We start from the raw sequence: 27,464 nt of genomic DNA on the forward strand, positions 1-27,464 counted from the left end.
ACGTGGTCTTGGGTACATTTTGTCTGAGGTTTTTTTTTTCTCCATACGTAGCCAGTCTACTAGCTAGAAGTGGTCAAGTCTTTTACATTAATTAGGTCTTGCAAAAATGTCCAAACTACAGTTGTTGAATGGGTTTCTTACCAAGCGACTAACCGCGGTTGCCGTGGAGATATACGTAGAAGTAGAAAAAACGATAACAGAATACCGGGACGAAATTTCCAGTTCAAAGGAGGAGATCAAGCGTTTACGACGGCTGCTTGATTTGGTTTTCAATCCGGAGATAAAATTACATCGATCAGGTTTGTAGCAACTACTGTGTCGAGTCATGGTTGACCCTAATGGCCAAAATGACCGTTTATCGTGCTATGGTTGCAGCCATGGGGAGAAAGTGGGATTGGGAATAACGGTTCCCCAAACATTGTCCCTGTAAACCGAGGTAAAGACAGTTTCAGGTTGGATATTCGACGGATATTCGCCTGTAGTTTTCCTTACGTCCACCAACAGCAGTTAGGGACCATCAACATAGTGAAATCAAATTTGTCAAATTTCAATAAGTCTTTAACCATTACTCCTAACACTTTCAAAACTGGTTGTAGCTAACCCGATGGCACAGGCACACATTGCACACCCTTTAGTTTGTCCATTTTCATCTCATGATTTTACATTTATTTTTAAAATGTATAACTTCAATAGCTCCTTGGTCATGTGACCTAGTGACTTCAAACACCTTTCAGAATGTCCACTCAGTGGCCCTACACATTGCACACCCTTTAGTTTGTCCATTTTCATCTCACATGGTTTTACATTGAAGCCAGTTGAGAGCAAGTTCTCAATTACAACTGTGACCTGGCCAAGATAAAGCAAAGCAGTGTGACAAACACAGAATTACACATGGAATAAACAAACGTACAGTCAATAACACAATATAAAAGTCTATACAGTGTGTGCAAATGAAGTAAGATTAGGGAGGTAAAGCAATAAATAGTCCGTAGTGGCAAAATAATTACAATTTTGCAAATTAACACTGGAGTGAGATGTGCAGAAGATGAATGTGCAAGTAGAGATACTGTGCTGCAAAAGAGCACAAAAATGAATATATATATATAAAATATATAGCAATATGGGGATCAGGTAGTTGAATGGGCTATAATACAGATGGGCTACGTACAGGTGCAATGATCTGTAAGCTGCTCTGATAGCTGATGCTTAAAGATAGTGAGGGAGATCTGAGTCTCCAGCTTAAGTGATTTTTGCAATTCATTCCAGTCATTGGCAGCAGAGAAATGGAAGGAAAGGCAGCCAAAGGAGGAATTGGCTTTGGGGGTGACCAGTGAAATTATACCTGCTGGAGCGTGTGCTACGAGTGGGTGCTTCTATGGTGACCATTGAGCTGAGATAAGGCAGGACTTTATCTAGCAAGGACTTAGATGACCTGGAGCCAGTGGGTTTGGCGACAAATTGAAGCGAGGGCCAGCCAACAAGAGCATACAGGTCGCAGTGGTGGGTAGTATATGGGGCTTTGGTGACGAAACTAATGACACTGAAATAGCAAATTGGATGCAGTCTGAGTAGTGTTGGAGGCTATTTTGTAAATGACAACTCCGAAGTCAAGGATCAGTAGGATAGTCAGTTTTACGAGGGTGTTTGGCAGCATGGTATGTTTGGCAGCATGAGTGAAGGATGCTTTGTTGCTAATAGGAAGCAGATTCTAGATTGAATTTTGGATTGGAGATGCTTAATGAGTCTGGAAGGAGAGTTTAGGCTAACCAGACACCTAGGTATTTGTAGTTGCCCACTTACGTATCCCTTTTGGCCCGACAGTCTAGGGGGGATGGTAATAAGACCCGTAACATAACTCAGGCAAATTATAACTCAGGCAAATTATAGTGACAAAGTGTGAACAAAATAACCAGGACAACTGACATTTACCATCAAACTCAAGGTTTATTTGAAAAAACACGGTAATGGGGGGGGGGGGGGAGCAAGAAAGGGAGCTGATCTGGACCCAAGGAAAGAAATAATAAGTATTCAAAACACCCAAGCTAGACTAGCCTATTTCAACACCAGCTAACTAACCAAAAATACAGTGGGTGGTCCGCTCAGTTCTAACTAGGGTATTTAACAAAGTTTACCTACGGGTAGTGTATGCCCATGGGCGACTTGTCTTGGTTCCCCTTTTCCCACCAGCAAACAAACACCATAACCAAAACAATACTCACAGGTGAGGACAAACTGCTATGGAGGTGCTCAAACAAAAGAGAGGTTAATACACAAAGAGCGAGTGACGCACAGAGACCTACAGACATGGCATTTACAGAGAGATTGAGCTCCAGCGCAAACTACTGACAGGGTTTTTAAACCAAGGGAAAGGAACTGTGATTGGGTAGGAAACGGGAGGAGGTGTGTCTTCTGATTGATGATTGGATTGGTGACTGATTGGGGAGTGATGATTTTCACCTGTGAGGGGAGAAGGAGAGAAAAGAACACAGGATACACACACATACAGGATACACACACAGGATACTGGTATCCGTAACATCCACATATTCTAAGTCAGAACCGTCCAGAGTAGTGATGCTAGGCGGGTGGGCAGATGCGGGGTTGTACCTTACCTGGTAGGTTCCATGATAATTTGTGAGATTGAGGGCATCTAGCTTAGATTGTAGGATGGCTGTAGGATGGCTGGGGTGTTAAGCATATCCCTGTTTAGGTCACCTAACAGTACAACCTCTGAAGATAAATGGGGGGCAATTAATTCACATATGGTGTCCAGGGCGCAGCTGCGGGCTGAGGTGGGGGTATGTAACAAGCGGCAACAGTGAGAGACTTTTTTCTGGAAAGGTGTATTTTTAAAAGTAGAAGCTCGAATTGTTTGGGCACAGACCTGGATAGCATGACTGAACTCTGCAGGCTACCTCTGCAGTAGATTGCAAATCCACCCCCTTTGGCAGTTCTGTCTTGGTGGAAAATATATACACATACATAGGGGCATTTTTTTAGCTATTATTTTACCACTCAGAATCCAGAATGGAAATGACAATGAGGCCAGCATAGGATGTAATACACCCTTACAACAATCTACTTTTTGATCTTCTTGACTTCTTATCTGGTAAACTGCTACTATGTGTCAAGAAAAGAGCCCCAATTAGGGGTTAGTGTACTCCAGTAAAAAAAGGTCTGGTTTAGATTAAAAACTATTTCTCTGTGTCCCCGTTTGTAGGGGCATGAGAGACTAGTCAGTGGTAGAATTGAGTTGGCACTTTATTGGCCCAAACACCCATAGACCCACAAGGTTGAGTTTACTCATGGACAGTAATTAGTAATGTATATGCATTGATGCATTGTCTTCTAACTGTCCAAGAATAGGATCCAAAGTGTTAGGATATTTTTGTTCCCATAAATACAAAGGAGGATGTCTTTCCTCATACCTTTGGCACTTTAGTCAGACTGCCTGACTGTGCACCACAGAGCCAATCAGGAGAGGATACATACAGGTCAACGGTGCCAATTGAAAGTCAAGGGGTGTGTCTGTGCCTTTTGGATTACTCTGTCTTTACAGGGAACCCCTGTGGTTCAAGTCTGCTCTGTGCATGTCTGAAAGTGACAGAGCCAGCAGGCAAGAGTTTTTCACAGTATGTCATAAAAAAGTATTACACTTATGAATGTATGTAAAATGCTAATATGTATTATATCCAGTACAATGGAATAACTAAGACCTGAATTTAATTGCAGCGTGTTCCGATTCCTCCTTCTCTTTCTGTCCAGCAGGGTCAACCAAAAACACTTGGCTGATGGTTCATGCAGATACTGGGGAAGCAATATAGAAATGTATTGACCCCTTAAATGATTTTAATATTACATTACCTATATCACAACCCTCATACCTCTTCACAAAAATGTACCTAAATCAATTTTGGAAAAAGGATTTTACTCACAAAAGACCATTTTCCCAGCTAGAGATGGTAGGCAATGCATCAAATAACTATTTTCATCAGAAAAACATACCCTCAAATGCAATATTGCATTTTGTAAGTTGTCTGCAGGTGCCTTGTTGTGAATACACTCAAATATCAAGTTATTATCAGGTTATGTAAACTGCGTTCTAATACTCAACGTAGAAGGATTTGTCTTAATGTACAGTATATGAAAGTGATGCTATGAAAAGTATTCTTTCATGTTATCAAGCTCACTGTGACCTTCAAATCACTGCCTATTACTGTGATTAAAAAGAGCATATGAAACACTGTTTTCATGAGGCCTACCTGTGCTCCTTCCTTTAAGCACTTCTGTTTGAACACCTCTTCTGTCCTTGATCCATACCACATACAGCCATTTGCGGATCTTTTCAGTGTCCATGTGAAATATAGTTATCGTGAGGATGGAACATTTTGTTCACTTAATTATTATTATTTTTTAATACCCATGTAAAATGAAGGCCTGCGAAGCTTACATATTTAATTCTAATAGCATGATATGAAAGGAGACACACATCAGAGCGTGCGATATGAAGGTATAGTCAGTGGACATTCTGAACCTTGTTTGAGGTCAGTATGTCACATGACCAAGGAGCTATTGAAATTCTACATTTTGAGAAATACATGTAAAACCATGTAAGATGAAAATGGACAAACTAAAGGGTGTGCAATGTGTAGGCCCACTGAGTGGACATTCTGAACCTTGTTTGAAGTCACACATGACCAAGGAGCTATTGAAACTTTAAATATAAAAAAAAATAATGTAAAATCTTGTGAGATGAAAATTGACAAACTAAAGGGTGTGTAATATAGAAGGGTAGTCAGTGGACATTCTGAACCTTGTTTGAAGTCAGTCAGAAATTTGAATGTAAAAAAAGTTTGTACTTTGTTTATGCTCCCTAACTATTTAAACTTGGAATACAAAATGCAGCTCACATTTCCACATCTTTATTAGCTTTGGAAAGTGAATGAATGTCCAAATCGTGAAAATAAAACCTGTGCAATGTTGTACGTAATTTTTCCAACATCATGAGACTTATTTGGAATCTGTGGCTCAAGTGGTTTGAAAGCGCAAATATCCATCGAATATCCAATTTGAAACTGTCTTTACCTCGGTTCCCTGGACATACCATTCTTTCCTTCAGAAAATCGCTCATCTGACACCGTAATTTAAGATTTATTCTATATCCACTAATTTACAGATTACAGATTACCTATTAGATTACCTAATGTAAGGGAGGAATTTATTAAGCTAGCACAATAAATTGACAAGACTTATTTTCAACCAAAACATCTACCGGATTGTGCGAGACAGTCTTGCATTTTATCAACAAATTCAAACAACTCATTTAGATGTTTTTTTGTTGTTTTCAGTCAGATATTTCCTCGCTTGCAGTCACGTTGTGTTTATGAAAATACATTTCTAATGATGTGTTAGCATAAAACCCCACTGGTGTCGTGGAGAATTGTTTCAGAAATATAATACTCTCAGAAGAACTTTGTGAATTCAATGTAGACTTTAATACAAGTTATTAAGAGCCGTGCTGGTCCGCGGAACAGCCGCCCCTTCTTAGCACTGGCTCTGCTTTTATACATACATAGTATTTGTGTACATCACATATGTAAATAAAGTTACTCCCCCTTAGTATCTGCTTTTGGTTACAACGATGGCAGAACTCTTTCCATGTTCTAAAAATAATGTATGTATTGCATGCTTATGTTTTACGTGTTAGTCATCAGTTATCTTGCCTACATCTTTCTTCCTGTATCCTGCTGACCATAGCACGTTCATGTTATGCAGGTGAATGAGGACCCAAAAGCGACTTGGCGAAAACAGAGTCTTTATTCCAGTAAAGGAAATAGGCAATACTCCTAGACAAATCAGAGCAGAAAATAAAACATAAAAAACGAATTCCACTCGTAGTGACGAGGACAGACTGGAGACTCGACCATAAACTGTAGGTTGCCTCGGGAAGGCACCGACCGTAGCAGACTCAGACACCTGCTCACACGCAGCATCTAAGGGAAACAAGACACGACAGGGCGAGACAAAGACACAGCACGGCGAACAATATACAAGGATCCGACAGGACAGAAACGGAAGACAAGGGGAGAAATAGGGACTCTAATCAGAGGGCAAGATAGGGAACAGGTGTGGAAAGACTAAATGAGTGAGTAGGAGAATGAGGAACAGCTGGGAGCAGGAACGGAACGATAGAGAGAGGAGAGAGAGGGAGGGAGAGAGAGAGGGATAGAAAAAGGGAACGAACCTAATAAGACCAGCAGGGGGAAACGAACAGAAGGGAAAGCATAATGACAAGACAATATAAGACAAAACATGACAGTTCAGCTGTCACGAATGCACATATGGTCTTGGTTAATGTATTATTTCAAAAATAGAGTATGGTCTGGGTGTCATATGGCCTGGATATCATCTTCTCTTAATGTGCATGTCCTTGCTACTTCAGCCTAGCAGCCAAACCTATCTACATGCAATGCTGAGCTTTCCTCAATGGTTCGCTCCAACACTGGTGATCAATGTTTTCTCGAAACTGGGTGCGCAGTTTTGCTGGGACTGCAGCACAGAAGTAATATCAACCTGCACAGAGAAGCACGAGATTGAATTGAACTCCCCCTTAATTAATAACATTTCCCTTTACTGTGGGAGTTGTGATCGAATTAACAATATTTGACACTTTCAATGCAACATACCAAAACAACTATAATGATATTCAATATTCAATATTCAACGAAGAAATTAAGAGGGAGTTTGCCAAAAGGAACCTAAAGGGCTCTCAGACCATGAGAAACAATATTCTCTGGTCTGATAAAACCAAGATTGAACTCTTTGGCCTGAATGTCAAGCATCACGTCTGGAGGAAACCTGGCACCATCCCTACGGTGAAGCATGGTGGTGGCAGCATCATGCTGTGGGGATGTTTTTCAGCGGCAGGGACTGGGAGACTAGTCAGTATCAAGGGAAAGATGAACGGAGCAAAGTCCTTGATGAAATCTGTTCGAGATTGGCCCAATCTGAGAAGATTCATCTTCCAACAGGACAAGCACACAGCCAAGACACCTCCTAATCGCCTTGAGTGGCTAAGCCAGAGCCTGGATTTGAACCTGAACGAACATCTCTGGAGAGACCTAAAAACAGCTGTGCAGCAATTCTCCACATCCAACCTGACAGAGCTTGAGAGGCTCTGCAGAGAACAATGGGAGAAACTCACGAAGTACAGGTGTGCCAAGCCTGTAGTGTCATACTCAAGAAGACATGAGGCTGTAATCGCTGCCAAATGTGCTTAAACAAAGTACTGAGTAAAGGGTCTGAATACTTATGTAAATGTGATATTTCTGTTTTATATTGTTAATACATTTGCAAACATTTCTAAAAACCTGTTTTTGCTTTGTCATTATGGGGTATTGTGTGTAGATTGAGGGGTGGAAGCAATTTCATCAATTTTAGAATAAGGCTTTAATGTAACAAAATGTGGAAGAAGTCAAGGGGTCTGAATACTTTCCAAATGTGCTATACATTTTTATTTTTATTTTTTACAAGTTCTCATTTACAACTGCGACCTGGCCAAGATTAAGCAAAGCAGTGCGACAAAAAGCAACAAGAGTTACACATGGGAGAAACAAATATACAGTCAATAACACAATAGAAAAATCTATATACAGTGTGGGCAAATGGAGTAAGGAGGTTAGGCAATAAATAGGCTAATAGTAGCGAAGTAATTACAATTTAGCAAATTAACACTTGAGTGATTGATGTGCAAGTAAAAATAGTGGTGTGCAAAAAAAGTTAATAAGAACAATATGGGGATGAGGTAGGTAGTTGGATGGGCTGTGTACAGCTGTAGCGATCGGCAAGCTGCTCAGACAGCTGATGCTTAAAGTTAGTGAGGGAGATATGTCTCCAACTTGAGCAATTTTTGCAATTCGTTCCAGTCATTGGCAGCCGAGAACTGGAAGGAAAGGCGGTCAAATTAGGTGTTGGCTTTGGGGATGACCAGTGAGATATGCCTGCTGGAGCGCGTGCTACGGGTGGGTGTTGTTATGGTGAGCAGTGAGCTGAGATAAGGCAGAGCTTTACCTGGCAAAAACTTATAGATGACCTGGAGCCAGTGGGTCTGGTGATGAATATGTAGCGAGGGCCAGCCAGGAGAGCATACAGGTCGCAGTGATGGGTGGTACAGTGGGGCAAAGAAGTATTTAGTCAGCCACCAATTGTGCAAGTTCTTCCACTTAAAGATGAGAGAGGCCTGTAATTTTCATTATAGGTACACTTCAACTATGACAGACAAAATGAGAATAAAAAAAATCCAGAAAATCACATTGTAGGATTTTTAATGAATTTATTTGCAAATTATGGTGGAAAATAAGTATTTGGTCACCTACAAACAAGCAAGATTTCTGGCTCTCACAGACCTGTAACTTCTTTAAGAGGCTCCTCTGTCCTCCACTCGTTACCTGTATTAATGGCACCTGTTTGAACTTGTTATCAGTATAAAAGACACCTGTCCACAACCTCAAACAGTCACACTACAAACTCCACTATGGCCAAGACCAAAGAGCTGTCAAAGGACACCAGAAACAAAATTGTAGACCTGCACCAGCCTGGGAAGACTGAATCTGCAATAGGTAAGCAGCTTGGTTTGAAGAAATCAACTGTGGGAGCAATTATTAGGAAATGGAAGACATATAGTGGGGCAAAAAAAGTATTTAGTCAGCCACCAATTGTGCAAGTTCTCCCACTTAAAAAGATGAGAGGCCTGTACTTTTCACAGGTACACTTTACCTATGACAGACAAAATTAGAAGAAAAAAAATCCAGAAAATCACATTGTAGGATTCATAATGAATTTATTTGCAAATTATGGTGGAAAATAGGTATTTGGTCAATAACAAAAGTTTATCTCAATACTTTGTTATATACCCTGTGTTGGCAATGACAGGGGTCAAACGTTTTCTGTAAGTCTTCACAAGGTCTTTCACACACTGTTGCTGGTATTTTGGCCAATTCCTCCATGCAGATCTCCTCTAGAGCAGTGATGTTTTGGGGCTGTTGCTGGGCAACACGGACTTTCAACTCCCTCCAAAGATTTTCTATGGGGTTGCGATCTGGAGACTGGCTAGGCCACTCCAGGACCTTGAAATGCTTCTTACGAAGCCACTCCTTCATTGCCCGGGCGGTTTGTTTGGGATCATTGTCATGCTGAAAGACACAGCCACGTTTCAGCTTCAATGCCCTTGCTGATGGAAGGAGGTTTTAATTTTTTATTTATTTTTAAAGTCTCATCGCGCGCTAGCGACCCCTGTGGCGGGCCGGGCGCAGTGCACGCTAGCCAGGTCGCCAGGTGCAATGGTGTTTACTTTGACACATTGGTGCGGCTGGCTTCCGGGTTGGATGCGGGGGGCAATATTTGGTGACGGGGCAGTATTTTCACGTCCGGATGAAATACATGCCCAAATTCAACTGCCTGCATCCCCAGAAGATAAGATTAGCATATTATTAGTTGATTTGGATAGAAAACACTGAAGTTTCTAAAACTGTTTGAATCATGTCTGTGAGTATAACAGAACTTATTTAGCACCGAGCACAAACCATTCAGATTTTTATTTTATTTTTTTATGTCACTCTCTTTTCAATGGGTTTTCTCTGGGAATCCAGATTTATAAGGGACCTTATTGCAGTTCCTATCGCTTCCCCTGGATGTCAAGTCTTTAGAAATTGGCTAAGGTTATTCCTTTTGTGATGAAGAAGTACGGCCATCATGAACACGGGTCACTTGAAGTGTACTGTTAGATAGAGGCGCGTGACCAGAAAGCATTCTTCAGTTTGTTTTTTTCCTGTATTGAACATAGATCATCCCGTCTTCAATTTTATTGATTTATTTATGTTAAGAATTACCTAAAGTTGTATTTCAAAAGTAGTTTGAAATGTTTTGGCAAAGTTTACAGGTAACTTTTGAGATATTTTGTAGTCACGTTGAGTAAGTTGAAACCAGTGTTTTTCTGGATCAAACGCGCCAAATAAATTAATGGGACATATTGGAGTGCCATCAAAAGAAGCTCGTCAAAGGTAAGGCATGAATTCTATTTTTATATCTGCGTTTTGTGTCGCACCTGCAGGATTGAAATATGGTTTCTCTCTTTGTTTATGGAGGTGCTATCCTCAAATAATAGCATTGTTTGCTCTCGCCGAAAAGCCTTTTTGAAATCTGACATGTTGGCTGGATTCACAACAAGTGTAGCTTTAATTTGCTATCTTGCATGTGTGATTTATTGAAATTTAGATTTTTATAGTAATTAATTTGAATTTGGCGCGCTGCATTTTCCCTGGCTTTTGGCAAGGTGGGAGCATCCCACATATCCCAGAGAGGTTAAGAAGCAGTGCGGCTTGGTTGGGTTGTGTTTCGGGGGACGCATGGCTTTCGACCTTCGTCTCACCCGAGCCCATATGGAAGTTGTAGCGATGAGACAAGATAGTAACTACTAACAATTGGATACCACGAAAAGGGGGTAAATTAAATTTAAAAAATTAAGAATGGTGTCGTCTGCATAGAGGTGGATCAAGGAATCACCCGCAGCAAGAGTGGCGACATTGATATACTCGTCGGCCCGAGAATTGAACTTTGTGGCACCCCCATTGATACTGCCAGAGGTCCGTACATCATGCCATCCGATTTGACACACTGAACTCTGAGAAGTAGTTGGTGAACCAGGCGAGTCAGTCATTTGAGAAACCAAGGCTGCTGAATCTGCCGATAAGAATACGGTGATTGACAGAGTCGAAAGCCTTGACCAGGTTGATGAATAAGTCTGCGCAGTATAATCTTTTATCGATGGCGGTTATGATATTGTTTAGTACCTTTTGGGTGGCTACGGTGCCCCCGTGACCACCTCGGAAACTGGATTGCACAGCGGAGAAGGTAAGGTGGGATTCGAAATGGTCAGTGATCTGTTTGTTAACTTGGTTTTCGAAAGACGTTAGAAAGGCAGTGCAGGATGGATATAGGTCTGTAACAGTTTGGGTCAAGAGTGTCACCCCCTTTTGAAGAGGGGCATGACCGCGGCAGCTTTCCAATATTTAGGAATCTCGGACGATACAAAAGAGACGTTGTACATACTAGTAATAAGGGTTGCAACAATGGCGGCGGATAATTTTAGAGAGGGTCCAGATTGTCTAGCCCAGCTGATTTTTACCGGTCCAGGTTTGCAGCTTTTTCAGACAGCAGCTTTCTGCTATCTGGATTTGGGTGAAGGAGAAGCTGGGGAGGCTTGGGCATGTAGCTGCAGGTGGTGCGGAGCTGTTGGCCGGGATTGGGGTAGCACGGCCAGCAATAGAGACATGCTTATTGAAATTCTCGATTATTGTGTATTTATCGGTGGTGACAGTGTTTCCTAGCCTCAGTGCAGTGGGCAGCTGAGAGGAGGTGCTCTTATTCTCAACGGACTTTCCACTGTCCCTGAACTTTTTGGAGTTAGAGCTACAGGATGCAAATTTCTGTTTGAAAAAGCTATCCTTTGCTTTCCTAACTGACTGTGTGTATTGGTTCCTGACGTCCCTGAAAAGTTGCATATCGCAGGAACTATTCAATGCTAGTGCAGTACGCCACAGGATGTTTTTGTGCTGGTCGAGGACAGTCAGGTCTGGATTGAACCAAGGGCTATATCTGTTCTTAGTTATACATTTTTTGAAAGGGGCATGCTTATTTAAGATGGTGAGGAAAGCACTTTTAAAGAACAACCAGGCATCCTCTACTAACGGGATGAGGTCAATATCCTTCCAGGATACCCGAGCCAGGTCGATAAGAAAGACCTGCTCGCAGAATTGTTTTAGGGAGCGGTTGACGGTGATGAGGGGTGGTCGTTTGACCATGGTCCCATAACGGATCCTGATTGAAAACAGCAGAGGTGTATTTGGATGGCAATTTGTTCAGGATAATATCTATGAGGGTGCCCATGTTTACAGATTTAGGGTTGTACCTGGTAGGTTCCTTGATAATTTGTGAGAGATTGAGGGCATCTAGCTTAGATTGTAGGACAGCCGGGGTGTTAAGCATATCCCAGTTTAGGTCACCTAACAGAACAAACTCTGAAGATAGATGGGGGGCAATCAATTCACATATGGTGTCCAGGGCACAGCTGGGGGCTCTATAATAGGTGGCAACTGTGAGAGACTTATTTTTTGAGAGATACATTTTTTTTTAAATTAGAAGCTCGAACTGTTTGGGCATAGACCTGGAAAGTATGACAGAACTTTGCAGGCTATCTCTGCAGTAGATTGGAACTTCTCCTCCTTTGGCAGTTCTATCTTGACAGAAAATTATGTAGTTGGGTAGGGAAATCTCCAAATTTTTGGTGGCCTTCCTAAGCCAGGATTCAGGCACGGCAAGGACATCAGGGTTGGCGGAGTGTATTATAGCAGTGAGTAAAACAAACTTAGGGAGGGGCTTCTGATGTTAACATGCATGAAACCAAGGCTTTTACGCTTACAGTGGTCAACAAATGAGAGTGCCTGGGGACACACTGGGACTGGGTTAACCCCTACATTACCCGAGGAACAGAGCAGGAGTAGGATGAGGGTACGGCTAAAGGCTATCAAAACTGGTCGTCTAGTGTGTTGGGGGCAAAGAATAAAAGGAGCAGATTTCTGGGCGTTGTAGAGTAGATTCAGGGCATAATGTAGAGACGTGTATGGTAGGGTGTGGGTACAGTGGAGGTAAACCTAGGCATTGAGTGACGATGAGAGGTTTTGTCTCTAGAGGCGCCATTTAAGCCAGGTGAAAGGTTGAGACTGAGTTTGCGTCTCTCACATGGATAGGCAGACCATTCCATAAAAATGGAGCTCTATAGGAGAAAGCCCTGCCTCCAGCTGTTTGCTTAAAAATTCTAGGGACAGTCAGGAGCCCTGTGTCTTGTGACCGTAGCGTACATGTAGGTATGTACGGCAGGACCAAATCGGAAAGATCGGTAGGAGCAAACCCATGTAATGCTTTGTAGGTTAGCAGTAAAACCTTGAAATCAGACCTAGCCTTAACAGGAAGCCAGTGTAGAGAGGCTAGCACTGGTGTAAAATGATCAAATGTTAGGTTCTAGTCACGATTCTAACAGCCGTGTTTAGCTGTAACTAAAGTTTATTTAGTACTTTATCTGGGTAGCCAAAAAGTATAGCATTGCAGTTGTCTAACTTAGAAGTTACACAAGTGTGGATCCATTTTTCTGCATCGTTTTTGGGCAGAAAGTTTCTGATTTTTGCAGTGTGATGTAGATGGGAGGAAGGGAGGAAGCTCTCCTTGATACGTCAAAAGAGGATCAGTGTCCAGAGTAACCCCGAGGTCCTTCAGTTTTATTTGAGACGACTGTACAACCTTCAAGATTAATTGTCAGATTCAACCGAAGATCTTTGTTTCTTGAGACCTAGAACAAGCATCTCTGTTTTGTCCGAGTTTAAAAGTAGAAAGTTTGCAGCCATCCACTGCCTTATGTCTGAAACACAGGCTTCCAGGGAGGGCAATTTTGGGGCTTCACCATGTTTCATCGAAATCTACAGCTGTGTGTCGTCCGCATAGCAGTGAAAGCTAACATTATGTTTCCGAATGACATCACCAAGAGGTAAAATATATAGTGAAAACAATAGTGGTCCTTAAACGAAGCCTTGAGGAACACCGATATTTACAGTTGATTTGTCAAAGGAAAAACCATCTACAGAGACAAACTGATATAGTTCAGACAGATAAGATCTCAACCAGGCCAGAACTTGTCCGTGTAAACCAATTTGGGTTTCCAATCTCTTCAAAAGAATGTGGTAATCGACGGTATCAAAAGCAGCACTAAGGTCTAGGAGCACGAGGACCGATGCAGAGCCTCGGTCTGATGCCATTAATAGGTCATTTACCACCTTCACAAGTGCAGTCTCAGTGCTATGATGGGGTTTAAAACTAGACTGAATCATTTCGTATACACTCTTTGTCTTCAGGAAGGCAGTGAGTTGCTGTGCAACAGCTTTTTCTAAAAAGAAATTGAGAGGAATGGGAGATTTGATTATAGGCCGATAGTTTTTTATTTTCAGGGTCAAGGTCTGGCTTTTTCAAGAAAGGCTTTATTACTGCCACTTTTAGTGAGGTTGGTACACATCCGGTGGATAGAGAGCCGTTTATTATGTTCAACATAGGAGGGCCAAGCACAGGAATCAGCTCTGTCAGTAGTTTAGTTGGAATACGGTCCAGAATGCAGCTTGAAGGTTTAGAGGCCATGATTATTTTCATCAATGTGTCGAGCTATGGTATTAAAACACTTGAGTGTCTCCCTTGATCCTAGGTCCTGGCAGTGTTGTGCAGACTCAGGACAACTGAGGTTAGGAGGAATACTAAGATTTAAAGATGAGTCCATAATTGCACTTCATGAATGTATCACTGCTGAAGTGAAAGCAATCCTTTCTTGGGGAATGCTTCTTGTTAGTTAGGTTTGCGACAGTATCATTTTTTGGGGATTGTTCTTATTTTCCCCAATTAAGTTGGAAAAATAGGATGATCGAGCAGCAGTGAAGGCTCTTTGATATTGCACGATAGAGGTCCACCGACTATGATTTTTTATCACCGATACCGATTATTGAAGAATGGAAAAAAAGCCGATACCGATTAATCGGCCAATTGTTTTTTTTTATTTGTAATAATGACAATTACAACAATACTGAATGAACACTTATTTTAACTTAATTAATATAATACATCAATAAAAATGAATTTAGCCTCAAATAAATAATGAAACATGCTCGATTTGGTTTAAATAATGCAAAAACAACGTGTTGGAGAAGTAAAGGTGCAATATGTGCCATGTAAAAAGCTAACGTTTAAGTTCCTTGCTCAGAACATGAGAACATATGAAAGTTGGTGGTTCCTTTTAACATGAGGCTTCAATATTCCAAGGGTTTTAGGTTGTAGTTAATATAGTATTTATAGGACTATTTCTCTCTATACCATTTGTATTTCATATACCTTTGACTATTGGATGCTCTTATAGGCACTTTAGTATTGCCAGTGTAACAGTATAGCTGCCGTCCCTCTCCTTGTCCCTACCTGGGCTCGAACCAGGAACACATCGACAGCCACCCTCGAAGCATCGTTACCCATCGCTCCACAAAATCTGCGGCCCTTGCAGAGCAAAGGGAACAACTACTCCAAGTCTCAGAGCGAGTGACGATGTGAAACGCTAACTAGCTAGCCATTTAACATCGGTTACACCAGCCTAATCTCGGGAGTTGATAGGCTTGAAGTCATAAACAGCGCCATGCTTGAAGCATTGCGAAGAGCTGCTGGCAAAACACACGAAAGTGCTGTTTGAATGAATGCTTATGAACCTGCTGCTGCTCAGTCAGACTGCTCTATCAAATATCAAATCATAGATTTAATTTTAACATAATAAACACACAGGTAATTTAATATGGTCAAATCCAGAAACTATCATTTAAAACGTTTATTCTTTCAGTGAAATACGGAACCGTTCCGTATTTTTATCTGCAGCGATTGTTCTTTTTTCGCAAATGCGCACCGCATCGATTATATGCAATGCAGAACACGCTAGATAAACTATTAATATCATCAACCATGTGTAGTTAACTAGTGATTATGATTGATTGATTGTTTTTTATAAGATAAGTTTAATGCTAGCTCGCAACTTACCTTGGCTTCTTACTGCATTCGCGTAACAGGCAGGCTCCTCGTGGAGTGCAATGTAGTTAGAGCGTTGGACTAGTTAATTGTAAGGTTGCAAGATTGAATGCCCGAGCTGACAAGGTAAAAATCTGTCGTTCTGCACTTGAACAAGGCAGTTAACCCACTGTTCCTAGGCCGTCATTGAAAATAAGAATGTGTTCTTAACTGACTTGCCTAGTTACATAAAGGTGTAAAAAAAAAATCAGATTGTTAGGAAAACTTGAAATCGGCCCTAATTAATCGGCCATTCCGATGAATCGGTCAACCTTTACTGCACGGTACTGTCTTTCCAAACTTGTCAGAAGGCTTCCAGTTTTGTGTAGCTCCATTTCCGTTACAATTTTCTGGTAGCTTGCTTCAGAGCTCGGGTATTATCTGTATACCAGGGACCTAGTTTCTTATGGCAAATGCTTTTTGTTTTTAGGGGTGCGACTGCAAGGTTAAATTGAGTTCCTCAGTTAGGTGGTTTTTGTACTCTGACGTCCTTGGGTAGGTGGAGGGAGTCTGGATGGGCATTTAGGAATCTTTGGTTTATCTGAGAATTTATAGCACTGCTTTTGATCCTTGGTTTGGGTCTGAGCAGATTATTTGTTGCGATTGTAAACATAATAAAATGGTGGTCCTATAGTCCAGGATTATGAGGAAAAACATTAAGTTCCACAACATTTATTCCAAGGAATAAAACTTGGTCCAGAGTATGACTGTGGCAGTGAGTGGGTCTCTGTTGGAGTGGGTCTGTGGACGTTTCCATGTGAATATTGAAGTCCCCAAAAAAAATTAATATTATCTGCCATGACTACAAGGTCCGATAGGAATTCAGGGAACTCAGTGAGGAACGCTGTATATGACCCAGGAGGCCTGTAAACAGTGATTGAGTAGACTGCATAGATTTCATGACTAGAAGCTCAAGAGATGAAAACGCAGTCTTTTTTTCTTTTTTTTTTGTACATTGAAATTTTCTATCGTAAATGTTAGCAACACCTCTGCCTTTGCAGGATGCACTGGGGATATGGTCACTAGTGTAACCAGGAGGCGAGGCCTCATTTAACACAGTAAATTCATCAGGCTTAAGCCATGTTTCAGTCAGGCCAATCACATCAATATTATGATCAGTGATTAGTTAATTGACTATAACTGCCTTGGAAGTGAGGGATATAACATTAAGTAGCCCTATTTTGAGATGTGAGATTTCACAATCTCTTTCAATAATGACAGGAATGGAGACGGTCTTTATTCCAATGAGATTGCTAAGGCCAATACGTGTTTAGTTTTGCCAAACCTAGATCGATGCACAGACATGGTCTCAATGGGGATAGCTGAGCTGACTACACTGACTGCTAGTGGCAGACTCCAATAAGCTGGCAGTCTGGTTATCTCATTGTGGAGCTTGGGGAGTTAGAGCCCTGTCTGAGTTCGTAGATAAGATGAGCACCCCTCCAGTCAGGATGGAGTCTGTCACTCCTCAGCAGGCCAGGCTTGGTACTGTTTGTTGGTGAGTCCCAGAAAGAGGGCCAATTATCTACAAGTTCTATTTTTTGGGAGGAGCAGAAAACAGTTTTCAACCAGCGATTGAGTTGAGAGACCTTGCCGTAGAGCTCATTACTTCCCCTAAAATTAAATCCACATGTAGTTCCTTTGCCATTTTAGCTCCCAGACATCTTTGCAGGAACTACCATCACATATCACGGTTACAATTCTGTAGCTTGGAATAAGGCTGCTTCGAAACGTATTTGAGCAGGGGCTTGCCGATTCTCTCCTAGTCGTAATGAACATAGGTCAACAGGTGTACCTGGGTGAACTACGAGTCAAACGGTTATGAAAACGTACCTCAACACAGGGGTGTATTCATTCGTCAAAGACATTTGTGAAACGTTTTGCAACAGAAACTATTACAATGAAAACAACAGTTTCTATTGGACAAATTCCTTTAGGTCCGTTCTCGTGTCATTCTGTTTGCTTCTGCTTGCTTCCGTTTGGTTTCTAGAGTAAAAGTTATTTTGCAACAGACAAAATATTTTGCTATGGACTATGACTAATTAATATACCCCAGACAACAGTAAATCTCTTAAGATTGAAATACTGCTTGTTTTGAATTAAACTTCCCTTTTCGTCCTCAAGCTAGGTAGCCAATGCTAAAACAGTTACGGCAGTTAGGCTACTCAACCCTAAAAAGTAGTTTAATTAAAAAGTAGCATTTAAATCATGCATTTTATTGATAACTGGTACAGCGACACCTTTCATCCCTTTTTATACCTGTTTGACTCATAGTTCATCGAGGTGCACGTGTTGACCTTTGTTTGTTATTAGTAGGAGAGAATCCCTTCTAGTTATAATGTTATGTCTAACCTGGGGTGTGTTCAGTTTAAAAAAACTTTTGTACTGAACAACATGTTTTCTCACTGGTGTGCACCGTTCTTCAATATTCTTCAAGTGATGTTTGGTGGATGTAGTGCTGAGCGATTTAGTGCTTTTTTTTAGGTCTTCCACCCCTGCTAATGCGACTATCCCCGATGCCTCTCTCTCTTTTTCCCCTGCCTCGCTACAAAGTTTTAGTAAGCGATCCATTTTATTGCTTTTCTGACATTCGCGACCAATCTACTTGGCTGCTAGCTGTTTGTAATGTTTTGTCTGCTGAAAGAGATGTCCTTACATAAACGCTTGGTATACCTGTCGCTGAAAAGCTTTTTTGAAATCTGACACGCCAGGTGGATTAACAACAAGCTAATCTGTGTTTTGCTATATTGCACTTGTGATTTCATGAAAATTAAATATTTTTTGTAATTTAATTTGAATTTGGCCCTCTGCAATTTAGCGGATGTTGACGAAAATGATCCCACTAACGGGATGGGTGCATCAAGAAGTTATTAAGAGTGTGCCCCTAATCTCAGCTCGTTACCTGTATAAAAGACACCTGGGAGCCAGAAATCTTTCTGATTGAGAAGGGGTCAAATACTTATTACTTATTAAAATGCAAATCAATTTAACATTTTTGACATGCGCTTTTCTGGATTTTTGTTGTTGTTATTCTGTCTCTCACTGTTCAAATAAAATACACCCAGTCACCATAAAGATACAGGTGTCCTCACCAGACATCACCGGCAACAACATCGCCTATGGGCACAAACCCACTGTCGCTGGACCAGACCGGACTGGCAAAAAATGCTCTTCACTGACAAGTCACGGTTACAGGGAAGACATCCTCCTCCCTCATGTGGTACCCTTCCTGCAGGCTCATCCTGACATGACCCTCCAGCATGACAGTGCCACCAGCCATACTGCTTGTTCTGTGTGTGATTTCCTGCAAGACAGGAATGTCAGTGTTCTGCCATGGCCAGTGAAGAGCCCGGATCACAATCCCATTGAGCAAGTCTGGGATCTGTTGGATCGAGGGACGAGGGCCATTCCCCACCAGAAATCTCCGGGACTTGCATGTGCCTTGGTGGAAGAGTGGGTAACATCTCACAGAAATAACTGGCAAATCTGGTGCAGTCTATGAGGAGGAGACGCACTGCAGTACTTTATCTGGTGTGGCCACCAGCTGCATTCTGACTTTTGATTTTGACACCCCCCTTTGTTCAGGGACACATGTCATTTCTGTCTGTCTCTCTCTCTCTCTCTGTATCTGTATCATTAGGCTGTATGTATTGTTACATATTCATTCGAATGAACTGATCAGCACAGCAATTGATTACACAGGACCATGTTTGCTAAACAAGTGTTTCTGAGTTTGTCAATATTACACAGGTCAGCTAAACAGAAATCAGGAAGAGAGACAGGTTCTTTAGACCTTTTATATAGGAGTGACTTTCCATCATGCCATAATCATTTATTATGTTGAACACCTACTGATCTGAAAATGTTTATGATATATATTTTTGTCAATTACATGTATTGCTAATATAATGGTTTAAGGAAATACCGGCAGGCACCACATTACTACAGTGCAAAGCTGCTCGCTCAATCAAGCATGATGGTCTTTTAAGTATAAAAGCACAGCTTGCTTTCATAGAAATAAAAAAAATGCTTGGAATTTGTTGTGTGTGTGCGAAGAATCCAATACTTTTACGTGTATGCAGTACAAATCACATGATTATGCGAGCACCTCCTCCGAGTATGAATTAGGCTATTTGAGAAGGTTTAAATCCTAAGCAACATGCATACACATTGTTTGAAGTACAATAGGCCAACAGCTACTGTAGTAGGTCAAAGCAGGGTGTTGGGAAAAACTTGGTAGAGCATGAATCGAGTAGGCATTGTGGTGCTCATGTGAATTTTCTTTCTTTAGACAAATGCGTACTTCACACTTAAAACGTAGAATTTTGTTTTAGAGTAATATATTATTACAAGTTATTTCTCACTCGCTCGTCAAAATAAACACAACTTTCTAACTAGCGCCCGCCCAGCTGTTGTTGCATGCTAACCACCATGAACAAGCTCTGGTGGTTAAGGTTATATACCCTATTAATTTGTACATGGTGGTGACTCCAGCACCCCCCAAACCTTTGCCACCGCTGCTGATAAAAATACTAGGGGATTTTGGTAAGTATGACATAGATTTTGACAGACGTTGCATCCCTTCCACCCATGACCCTGCTTTGGCTGGCTAGTTAGCTTAGCTAGATGGAAATTGTAGGTAATATAGCAAGCTAGTCATTGTAGCTAACTAATTATAAGCTATAACTTTGTGTGTGTGTGCGCATCTAGGAACATAACATGATAATGGCAGTATTTTTTTCTAATGCCATGACTTATGCTGACCAAACCCGCCACGTTGCAAAATACATTTACACGTGTTATTCAATCATTTCATCAACGGGTGTCTGCATAGCCAGGCGCTAAAATATAACTTGGTTCGACACAGAACAAAAATAAAATACTGCAATGCAAGCAACAATTTCAATGATTTTACTGAGTTACAGTTCATATAAGAAAATCAGTCAATTTAAATAAATTCATTAAGCCCTAATCTATGGATTTCACATGACTGGGAATAAACATATGCATCTGTTGGTCACAGATACCTTAAAAAATAGGTAGGGTTATGGATCAGAAAACCAGTCAGTATCTGGTGTGACCACCACTTCACTCATGACTTCTCCTGGTAAAGGAGAAACATCCCTGTTAGTGAGCATAAATACATTTGTGCACAAAATTTGAGAACATTTTTCCCGTGCTTATGGAACATTTCTGGGATCTTTTATTTCAGCTCATGAAACATGGGCATGACACTGTTTCTTTTCTATTTTCCTTCAGTATATTTTAGACGTTTGCCGTGCTGAATATCCCACCTCTCCCACCAACTTATAGATTTTTAAGAGCATATACAAGAGGTAGATGCACTATTGTAAAGTGACTGTTCCACTCGATGTCATAAGGTGAATGCACCAATTTGTAAGTCGCTCTGGATAAGAGCGTCTGCTAAATGACTTAAATGTAAATGTAAAATGTCAACCGATTATGATTTTTCAACACCGATACCGATTAATAGGCCAAATGTTGTTTTTGTAAAATAAATGTGTATATATATATATTTTTTAAACCAAAAAAGTTGTATATATATACATACATACACACACACACACACACACACACACACACACACACACAGTGGGGAGAACAAGTATTTGATAACCTGCAAAATCGGCAGTGTTTCCTACTTACAAAGCATGTAGAGGTCTGTAATTTTGTATCATAGGTACACTTCAACTGTGAGAGATGGAATCTAAATCAGAAAATCACATTGTATGATTTATAAGTAATTCATTTGCATTTTATTGCATGACATAAGTATTTGATCACCTACCAACCAGTAAGAATTCCGGCTCACAGACCTGTTAGTTTTTCTCTAAGAAGCCCTCCTGTTCTCCACTCATTACCTGCACCTGTTTGAACAACCTGCAAAATCGGCAGTGTATCAAATACTTGTTCTCCCCACTGTATATTTAAATATATATATATATATATATTTGTAATAAGGACAATTACAACAATACTGAAGAAACACTTATTATAACTTAATATAATATATCAATAAAATAAATTTAGCCTCATAAATAATGAAACATGTTCAATTTGGTTTAAATAATGCAAAAACAAAGTGTTGGAGAAGAAAGTAAAAGTGCAATGTGTGCCATGTAAAAAAAAGAAGCTAACGTTTAATCTTGATACTCAAAAATATTATTTTTGTAGGCGAAATAGCTCTGTTTGTTCTTCACGTTTGGCTGAGAAATCGACCGGAAATTGCGGTCACGAAAACGGCGAAAAATATTCCAAATTAGCTTCATAATATCGACAGAAACACGGCAAACGTTGTTTATAATCAATCCTCGAGGTGTTTTTCAAATATCTATTCAATAATATATCCACCGGGACAATTGGCTTTTCAGTAGGACCGAGAGGAGAAATGGCTACCTCTGTATTTTACGCAAGAATCACTCTGATGGCGCAGTGGTTAAGGGCGCTGTACTGCAGCGCCAGCTGTGCCATCAGAGTCCCTGGGTTCGCGCCCAGGCTCTATCGTAACCGGCCGCGACCGGGAGGTCCGTGGGGCGACGCACAATTTGGCCTAGCGTCGTCCGGGTTAGGGAGGGCTTGGTCGGTAGGGATGTCCTCGTCTCATCGCGCACCAGTGACTCCTGTGGCGGGCTGGGCTCAGTGCGCGCTAACCAAGGTTGCCAGGTGCACGGTGTTTCCTCCGACACATTGGTGCGGTTGGATGCACGCTGTGTTAAGAAGCAGTGCGGCTTGGTTGGGTTGTGTATCGGAGGACGCATGACTTTCAACCTTCGTCTCTTCCGAGCCCGTACGGGAGTTGTAGCGATGAGACAAGATAGTAGCTACTACAACAATTGGATACCACGGAAAAGGGGTAAAATATTTTTTTAAAACAAGAATCACTCTGAAAGCCATCAGGTGACCACTTACGCAACATAAATGCGTGAAACTACGTCAAGATGCTGTAGACACCTTGGGGAATATGTAGAAAAAGGAATCTGGTTGATAGCCCATTCGCTGCTCATTAGGGACGCATCGGAACGCAGAGCTTTCAAAACATGAGTCACTTCCGGATTGTATTTTTCTCAGGCTTTCGCCTGCAATATCAGTTCTGTTATACTCACAGCCAATATTTTTACAGTTTTGAAAACTTTAAAGTGTTTTCTATATATTCTATATATTCTAGCGTCTTGTCCTGCCAAAATAGCCCCGTTTACATTGGGAACGTTATTTTTCCAAAAATGAAAATACTGCCCCCAAGTTACAAGAAGTTTTAAGTTCCTTGCTCCGAACATATGGAAGCTGGTGGTTCCTTTTAACATGAGTCTTCAATATTCCCAGGTAAGACGTTTTAGGTTGTAGTTATTATAGGACTTTTTCTCTCTATACCATTTGTATTTCATAATCCTTTGACTACTGGATAGTCTAATAGGTACTTTGGTATTGCCAGCCTAATCTCGGGAGTTGATAGGCTTGAAGTCATAAACAGTGCAATGCTTGAAGCACAGCGAAGAGCTGCTGCCAAATGCAGGAAGGTGCTGTTTGAATAAATGCTTACGAGCCTGCTGCTGCCTACCGCCGCTCAATCAGACTTAATTATAATATAATAAACTCACAGAAATACGAGCCTTAGGTCACTAATATGGTCAAATCCGGAAACTATCATTTAGAAAACTAAACGTTTATTCTTTCAGTGAAATACGGAACCGTTCCTTATTTTATCTAACGGTTGGCATCTAAATATTGCTGTTACGTTGCACAACCTTCAATGTTATGTCATAATTATGTACAATTCTGGCAAATTAATTACGGTCTTTGTTAGGAAGAAATGATCTTCACACAGTTCGCAACAAGCCAGGCGGCCCAAACTGCTGCATATACCCTGACTCTGCTTGCATGGAACGCAAGAGAAGTGACATAATTTCCCTAGTTAAAAGAAATTCATGTTAGCAGGCAATATTAACTAAATATGCAGGTTTTAAAATATATACTTGTGTATTGATTTTAAGAAAGGAATTGATGTTTATGGTTAGGTGCACATTGGTGCAACGACATGCGGTTGTTATATCACCCGTTTGGCGAAGTATGCTATGATTCAATGATAAATTAACAGGCACTGCATCGATTATATGCAACGCAGGACAATCTAGATAAACTAGTAATATCATCAACCATGTGTAGTTAACTAGTGATTATGTTAAGATTGCTTGTTTTTTATAAGATACGTTTAATGTTAGCTAGCACCTTACCTTGGCTCCTTGCTGCACTCGCATAACAGGTAGTCAGGCTGCCATGCAGTCTCCTTGTGGAGTGCAATATCAAATCAAATGTATTTGTCACACACTTTGTTAGCAGATGTTAATGTGAGTGTAGCGAAATGCTTGTGCTTCTAGTTCCGACCATGCAGTTATATCTAACAAGTAATATAACCTAACAATTTCACAACAACTACCTTATACACACTAGAGGTTGACCGATTAATCGGAATGGCCGATTTAATTAGGGCCGATTTCAAGTTTTCATAACAATTGGAAATCTGTATTTTTGGGTGACGATTTTGCCGATTTAAAAAATATATATTTTTATACCTTTATTTAACTAGGCAAGTCCGTTAAGAACACATTCTTATTTTCAATGACGGCCTAGGAACGGTGGGTTAACTGCCTTGTTCAGGGGCAGAACGACAGATTTTCACCTTGTCAGCTCGGGGGATTCAATCTTGCAACCTTACAGTTAACTAGTCCAACGCTATAACCACCTGCCTCTCGTTGCACTCCACGAGGAGACTGCATGTTACGCGAATGCAGTAAGCCAAGGTAAGTTGCTAGCTAGCATTAAACTTATCTTATAAAAAACAATCAATCAATCATAATCACTAGTTAACTACACATGGTTGATGATATTGCTAGTTTATCTAGCGTGTCCTGCGTTGCATATAATCGATGCAACATTGGGGGATGATTTAACAAAAGCGCATTTGCGAAAAAAGCACAAACACCAATGCCTTTCTTAAAATCAATACACAGAAGTATATATTTTTAAACTTGCATATTTAGCTAAAAATAAATCCAGGTTAGCAGGCAATATTAATCAGGTGAAATTGTCACTTCTCTTGCACGCAGAGTCAGGGTATATGCAACAGTTTGGGCAGGCTGGCTCATTGCCAACTAATTTGCCAGAATTTTACGTAATTATGACATAACATTCAATAGCGGGGTGAACAGGCAGTGATTCGGGTGGTTGTTGTCCTTGATGAACTTTTTGCCTTTCCTGTGAAATCGGGTGGTGTAGGTGTCCTAGAGGTCAGGTAGTTTGCACCCAGTGATGCATTGTGCAGACCTCACAGACCTCCCTCTGGAGAGCCTTACGGTTATGGGCGGAGTAGCTGCTGTACCGGGTGGAACAGCTGCCGTACCAGGCTGTGATACAGCCCGACAGTATGCTCTCGGTTGTGCATCTGTAAAAGTTTGTGTGGTTTTGGTGACAAGCCGGTGTCCAAAAATGCTGATCACCGATTGGTATAAAAACTTGAAATTGGCCCTAATTAATAGGCCATTCCGATTAATCGGTCGACCTCTAGCAAATACTCATGTGGGTGATTTAAAAGATGAACAAGGTCCAGACTCCAGTCCAATTGGTGGCTGTAATGCACTTTAAAGTTTGTAGCCAACTGCCATAAAACATTTGAAGAAAACTAACAAGGTTTAGCTTTTTAACAGTGGATAAATTGTTGGAGTACACAATTTTGCAGGACTCAAAATGGCTAACAATTTATACTAGTATCCAGCAACAACAAAAAAGCAACAAAGCTAGCTAAATGTTCTTGAATGGTTTTTCATGTGTGTTTTCAACCTGTCCCCAAATTAATATAGTTGGTTCACAGTTGGTTTTGATATTTTGATGGGGATAGACAAAATCAACACTCGCACGATGGCGCACACAGACGCACGTGCGGAGCCTGGTTTGGTCAGCATATTAGTCATTTTGTCAATATTTGGACACTGAAAGTACCATTTAGCTAGCCATCAGCATGCCGCAGACTAGGCTAGCAACAGCTGGCCCATGGCATTTTCCAGAAAGAGCATTGGGTTGTGGATTTTGTAATTGATTTGAGCGCCAACAGAGTTTCAAATCTTTTTTCAATAGGTTTTTTCCAAGCTTATTACAGTAAAGAAATAAAAAGTGGTGTTCACAATGTTTAACATATTAGCGTTATTTAAATTGTAGGACTTAGTCGTTTTGAGTTTAGAATGATGGAAGATCAGGCAACAGAGGCTTCAAGGTTCTCTGGGAGAATCTGATAAAAAGGCATGCGGTCAGACTGCTCCCAACTCAAAGCAACCATGCGTCTATCCAGTATAAATGGACTGTAAGTGTACCAACTAACCATGTAAGACAATGGTTAAGGAATTAATCGTTTTTGAAAGATTCTTCTTTCCTATCCTTTTCTCCAGACCTCCATCAGCTCTGTCTCCCAGAAGAGGTCCCACTTGAACAGCAGCAGTGGAGCCCCAGTCTGAAGCAGGAGAATCCAGAGCCCACACAAGTTAAAGAGGAACATGAGGAACTCTGGACCAGTCAGGGGGGAGAGCAGCTTAAAGAGCTAGAGTCTGATACCAAAGAATTCATATTTACTCCTGCTTCTGTCGAAAATCAGGGCCCACCTCAGCCCTCACATCTTTTCCAAATGCAAATTGTGGAGTCCCCTACCAGTACAACTAAAGAGATCAAGATGAAACCAAGTCACATTGGTGAAAACCCTTGTCTTGTTTGTGGCAAATGTTTCAACTGTAAATCTGCTCTGGAAAGGCATATGAGGGCCCATACTGGGGAGAAACCTTATTGCTGCAGTGAATGTGGCAAATGCTTTAGTCAGATCGGACATCTGACAGTGCATATGAGGGGACACACAGGGGAGAAACCGTTTAGGTGTAATATTTGTGGCAAACTGTTTTATTGGGAATCTGATCTGAAAAGGCATAAGAGGACCCATACCGGGGAGAAACCTTATGGCTGCAATGAATGTGGCAAATGCTTCCGTCAGATAGGACATCTGACTGTGCATATGAGGCGACACTCAGGGGAGAAACCACACAAGTGTCCTCTGTGCAGAAAATGTTTTACCACAGCATTTCAATTAAGATTACATACAGCAAGTCATACAGGAGAGAAACGGTATTGCTGTCAATATTGTGGTAAATGCTTCAACCAGAAAATAAGTCTGACTAAACATTTGAGTGCACACACAGGGGAGAAACTTAAGTAGTGCAAGGAATTTGGCAAATCCTTCAGGAAGAAGGGAACTCCGAGCAACCATATGAGGCATCACACCGGAGCAAATAATGCAGCGTAATGCAGCAACCTGAGTGGAAAACTGACAATTTGATTATTCACACTGGAGAGAACAATATACAGTGGGTATAAAAAAGTATTCACTCCTTTTGACTTTTTCAGATTGTGTTATGTGGGGTTGAAATGCTGGCCTGCCTCTTTAACACCTAGGTTACCTGCCGTCCCATTTGTTGCCATTTGTTCCATTGTTTACGTTGGTTCTTGGTGTCTGTTTCCTTTATGGTATGCACGCTGTACAGTAAGCTCACCACTTTGCTGTAATCAGATAACTGTGGACATTATTTCATTAAGGAAATAAATACATATTTCCTTTATTCTCTCTGACGGTGTCAAATGACCATGCTGAAATATATTCAAGCTGTGAAAGTGTAAGGACATTTTCTGAGTGATTTATAATCAATAAATGTACCATATTAAACATTGAA

General features: G+C 41.0%; 1 protein-coding gene across 1 annotated transcript; it reads left to right on the plus strand.

Moving 5' to 3' along the window:
- Nucleotides 1–8: 8 nt before the first annotated feature.
- Nucleotides 9–27,464, plus strand: LOC124013245 (zinc finger protein 525-like). Its single transcript, XM_046327508.1, has 2 exons — nt 9–299; nt 26,142–27,464. Exons 1-2 carry the CDS (start codon nt 107–109, stop codon nt 26,951–26,953), a joined length of 1,005 nt encoding a protein of 334 aa, XP_046183464.1. The 5' UTR covers nt 9–106; the 3' UTR covers nt 26,954–27,464.

This window comes from Oncorhynchus gorbuscha, linkage group LG02 (assembly GCF_021184085.1).
Source record: "Oncorhynchus gorbuscha isolate QuinsamMale2020 ecotype Even-year linkage group LG02, OgorEven_v1.0, whole genome shotgun sequence".
Classification (NCBI taxonomy): Eukaryota; Metazoa; Chordata; class Actinopteri; order Salmoniformes; family Salmonidae; genus Oncorhynchus; species Oncorhynchus gorbuscha.